The sequence below is a fragment of the Nansenia antarctica genome, assembly GCF_963989245.1.
Source record: "Nansenia antarctica genome assembly, chromosome: 9".
NCBI lineage: Eukaryota > Metazoa > Chordata > Actinopteri > Argentiniformes > Microstomatidae > Nansenia > Nansenia antarctica.
This window is the reverse complement of record NC_137679.1, coordinates 39,961,642-39,966,593: the sequence shown is the minus strand read 5'-3', so window position 1 is coordinate 39,966,593 and position 4,952 is coordinate 39,961,642. Positions and strand designations below refer to the sequence as shown.

The 4,952-nt window shown below is 49.0% G+C and overlaps 1 protein-coding gene across 1 annotated transcript in view; it reads left to right on the top strand.

Moving 5' to 3' along the window:
* brsk2b (BR serine/threonine kinase 2b) overlaps positions 1-4,952 on the top strand; it is a gene marked incomplete at both ends in the record, with an annotated part of 77,502 nt that overhangs the window by 16,634 nt on the left and 55,916 nt on the right. Inside the window, one exon of the mRNA XM_080539775.1 lies at positions 1,614-1,708. Within this exon, the coding sequence (XP_080395901.1) occupies positions 1,614-1,708 (95 nt within the window). The remainder of the gene's footprint in view (positions 1-1,613; positions 1,709-4,952) is intronic.

The window sequence follows — 4,952 nt, the reverse complement described above, 5'->3', positions numbered from 1 at the left end:
TTCCGGCTCTAACAGCACACATAAAAGAGCCCCCGAGCTGCTATATCGGCTCAAACCCTGGAGTGGTTTACGGCTCTCCTCTCCTCTCCCCTCCCCTGCCTTTGGTGGAGCCCACAGGGGAAATCTCCAGTCAAATGTGGGAGACGATACGTACAAGTACATCACCTTCTGAGGCTGTGTGTGCGTGTGTGTGTGTGTAGTGTGTACGCTGCGATGGTTGCTGCCGCCGCAGCGGGGTAATGAAGGAGGTGCATATGCGCGCTGGCATTTAGGATATGCCACGCCGGGGCCCCTTCGGTCCCAGAGTGAAGCGACAAAGCGTGTGCTGTGCTCCCCCGGTTTCTTTCTTCAGCCTCTTTGAAAAAAAAAATGAAATATAGATAGATGTCACCTCACACCGGCTGTGTTCGGTTGTTCTGTCAGAGAGGAAAAGTTATCGCCTTCTCTGCATTCAGACTCTCTCATGTGTATTGTTTATATCTGTGTTGACATTTACTTTGCGGGGGTGGGGGTGGGAGGGGAGGAGGGGGGTAGGGAGGGAGGCGAGGAGGGAAGGACGGAGGGAAGGAGGAGAGAGGGAGAGGGGGAGAGAGAGAGAGAGGGGGGAGAGAGAGAGGAGAGAGAGAGGAGAGAGAGGAGAGAGAGATACAGGAGAGAGAGAGGGAGAGAGAGAGGGAGGGAGGAAGGGGGAGAGAGAAGGGAGAGAGAGAGAGGGGGGGAGAGAGAGAGACAGAGAGAGAGAGAGAGGGGGGAGAGAGAGAGACAGAGAGAGAGAGAGGCAGGTCTCAGGTGGTCCTGGGGGTCTCATATGGAGGTTTATGAGGCTCTGAGGGAACTTTGTCATCTCACACAGTTGCCGTCTCCTGACCAACACTCTCTTCATCTGTTTGTTCTGATTAGGGGGGGAGACAGGCAGGGGGAGACAGGCAGGGGGGGGGACAGGCAGGGGGGGGAGACAGGCAGGGGGGGGGACAGGCAGGGGGGAGACGAGGGCGGGGGGGTTATGGGGTTCTCAGTGACATTCTCTTCCCTCCCCTCTCTCTCTCTGTGGGATTCTGTTTCATAGTGTTTCATACACACCAGAGAGCAACCTGGGACCTGGCTGGTACAAAGTGTACTGTAGACCAGAGTTGAGACAAGAGACCATGTTTTAACACTGACTCTCTGTGTAGTGTTTTACCTGGAGTTGAGACCATGTTTAGGGACACTCTGACTCTCTGTTTGTGTAGTGTTTTACCTGGGGGGTATTCCATCAACGTCGCTAAAGGAGAATTCATGCTTATTTTTGATAATCTCGCGAGATTTATCAAGAGAAATCTGGATTTTTAAAAATAAATCTTGTGAGATTTATCAGAATAAGCCTGGATTTTCCTTTAGCGACATTGATGGAATACCCCCCTGGAGTTGAGACTATGTTTTTAACACCCTGACACTGTGTAGTGTTTTACCTGGAGTTGAGACGATGTTTAGGGACACTCTGACTGTGTGTGTAGTGTTTTGGGTTCAACACAGTCCTGTTGAACTGGGTTTATCTTGTCCTGGTGCTGTGTTGTGGTTTGGTACTGTGTGTTGTGTGTTGACCTCATGTTGTTGTTGTTGTTGTTGTGTTCCAGGTCTGGTGAAGCTGGGGGTCCATTGTGTCACGTGTCAGAAAGTGGCCATCAAGATCGTCAACAGAGAAAAACTCAGCGAGTCTGTCTTAATGAAGGTAAGACCAAGAGCTGCATTCTCTGTGTGTGTGTGTGTGTGTGTGTGTGTGTGTGTGTGTGTGTGAACTCAGTTCCTCTGTTTGAGAAAAATATGTTTCCTCAGTTCCCTACAATGACGATTGACAAAAACAGGTGGATCGGACCAAAACTAGCATTGTTCAACTGTGATCGGGTATGTGAACATCACAGGTAATAAACTGTGCAAAAAAAAAAGTGCAAACCCAGCTCCCCCATTGTATCTAAGTAGCCTCTCGCTAACAATTCAGACCAGGCCAAAGCAATACCACACATAGCAGCGGACCATACTCATACGTTTTCGAGAACACAGGTTTTAAAACATTGAAAGTAATAGAGTAATCTTGTTACGTAGTTCCCTCTCGTCCATATTTCAGCCAGCAAACCAGACCAGTTAACACTAGAACAGCCATGGGTGGGGTCATTTGACCCTCTGAGTAAAACAAAATGAGTAAAAAAAAATGTTATATCTTTGCACTCGATCAAATTTCAGGACCCTCCTTTCATGACTTTTCCTAGATATGTGCGTTCTACCACCCAGTATCCTTACATTTTCAAAATCACATCAGGATAAGCTAGTATAAAGCTATTTAGCAGTTTTTCATTGAAAGTAATTGAGTAATCTTGTTACGTAGTTCCCTCTCGTCCGTATTTCAGCCAGCAAACCAGACCAGTTAAAACAGGTAATGGAATATGTGATGGCAGAGCAGAAGATAAAGAAAGCGTGTGATGTAACACAGCTCTAATGTTATTGTTATACGGTGACCCAAGATGGCTGTGGTGATGCTGTTAGGAGAGTATTGTCCCGCTGCAGACAGGAAGGCCTGCAGGGTTAGTGCTGTTATATAACACCGATTAACACGCACGCCCTCAGACCTCTTCAATACTCTTTTTCAATCTGCGACACAGACACACACACACACACACACACACACACACACACACAGTACAGTACAGTGTGTGTATGTGTATGTGTATGTGTATGTGTATGTGTATGTGTATGTGTATGTGTCTGTGTCTGTGTCTGTGTCTGTGTCTGTGTCTGTGTCTGTGCGTGTGCGTGTGCGTGTGCGTGTGGGGGGGATTTTGTGTGTGTGTGTGCATACCTATGTGTGTGTGTGTGTGTGTGTGTGTGTGTGTAGTGAGTGAGTGAGTGTCTGTGTGAGTGTCTGTGTCTGTGTCTGTGTCTGTATGGGTGTTTGTGTGTGTGTCTGTGCCTGTATGGGTGTTTGTGTGTGTGTGTGTGTGTGTGTCGGGGTGTTTTTTGCTGTTCTCATTAGGCATCATTGTCAGCTCTCTACACAAGTTTGACAGCAACACGACATTTTGCTTCATTATTTGATGCACTTGTCTGCCTCTCAGTAATGCTAATGGTGGATATGCCACGGGAGTCGGGAGAAATTGACTAGGCTTTAATCTGATCAAGTATAATTACCTTTCGTTGGATATTATTATTATTTTAGTTTTATTTTTTTCATCTCAGGGAGTCAAAGTGAAGCGTCTAATTTGGATTTAATTGGTTTGGATGCAGATTTGATTCTGATGCCGTGTGCACCGCATATACACGTGTCTCTTCATATACATGAGCGCGCACACACACACACACACACACACACACGTATGCACATACACCCACACAAACACACACCCAGATGTGTGCACTTACACACACACACACACACACACAGACACACACGTACGCACAGACACACACACACAGACACATAGGTATGCACACACACACACACACACACACACAAAGGGATGCACACACACACTTCAATGGCGCTCACACATCAGTAGTCTGAGAGTGAGATGGATGGTCACTGCAGGGCCTAGCCTAGCCTTGGCACTATTAGGATATCTCACTACTAATTAATAGGACCTGCTAGTACACAGGTATAGGTGTGTGTGTGTGTGTGTGTGTGTGTGTGTGTCTGTCTGTCTGTCTGTCTGTCTGTGTGTGTGTGTGTGTGTGTGTGTGTGTGTGTCTGTCTCTGTGTGTGTGTGTGTGTGTGTGTGTGTGTGTGTGTGTGTGTGTGTGTGTACTCAGCGAGGTAGCGGTGTCAGCCTCTCCTCCTGATTGCAGAGCTGCGGCCTTTTCTTCTCCTCCGCGTTCCGCTGATTCTCTCCTTTCACGCTAATGAGAGAGGGAGGGGGAGAGAGAGAACGAGAGAGAGAGAGTGAGAGAGAGGGGGGTGAGAAAGGAGGGGACAATCACTCCTCCAATCAGGCCCAGTCAACACTTTTTCACCCTCTCTCCCCTCATTTCCAAGGCCTTGGTTTAGTTAATTGGTTAATGGGTCGTTAACTCTGATTGGGGGTGGAGAGGGGGGGGGGATGGGGGGGGGGGGGGGGGGGGGGGTTGGGGGGCGGAGCTTGGCAGAGCGTCTTGGCCCTCTCTCTCTCCCCCAGTCTGTTATTTTCCCATCTAGGAATAATCGCTCCTCAGAAACTTCAAGCGACAATTGTCAGCAAACCGCTGATTTGCGAGGAACGTTAATGACCATTGACGGTTTGAACAACCATGTGATCTTCCTCCCCCCCCTCTCTTTCTCTCCCTCCTTCCTCCCCCTTCGCTCTCTCTCTCTCATCCCCTCTCTCCCCCCCCCCATCTCTCTCTCTCTCACCCCCCTCTCTCTCTCTCTCCCTCCTCCCCCCCTCTCTCCCTCTCTCTCTCTGACCCAGAAGTCGTGTCTAATCTTTCCCGCTTTTATTTTAGAAGATGCGAGTGAGTGCCTCGTTGTCATGGGAACAGGAAATGATTGGCTTTTGGGGGAGAGAGAGAGAGAGAGACAGAGAGAGAGAGAGAGAGAGAGAGACAGAGAGAGAGAGAGAGAGAGAGAAAAGAGCGTTGTCGTCTCTGCGTGAGTTATGGGCGGCGTGTCTCTCTCCCTCCCTCGCACAATGCAAATGGAAAACACACACACACACACTCACACTAAAAGACGAGCATGTTTAAAACATGCCGCGCGTCTCTAGCTGTTGTTCTCTCTCACCTTGAACTTCGCCTCAGATTTTGGGGCGTTTTGAACAATATCTCCTAAGCACATCCCTCTACTCCCCCCCGATGTTCCTTTGGTGTGTAATAGACGGAGCCAGGCGTTGTTCATCAGTGCAGAACTCCCTGGGCCATGCTACACGGCCTTCCCGCTTCCCACATCTAAGCGCGTTCTTTCTTCTGCCTGACTCTGTTTGAGGAGAGCTGAACGCCTCTCTGTGTGCCGT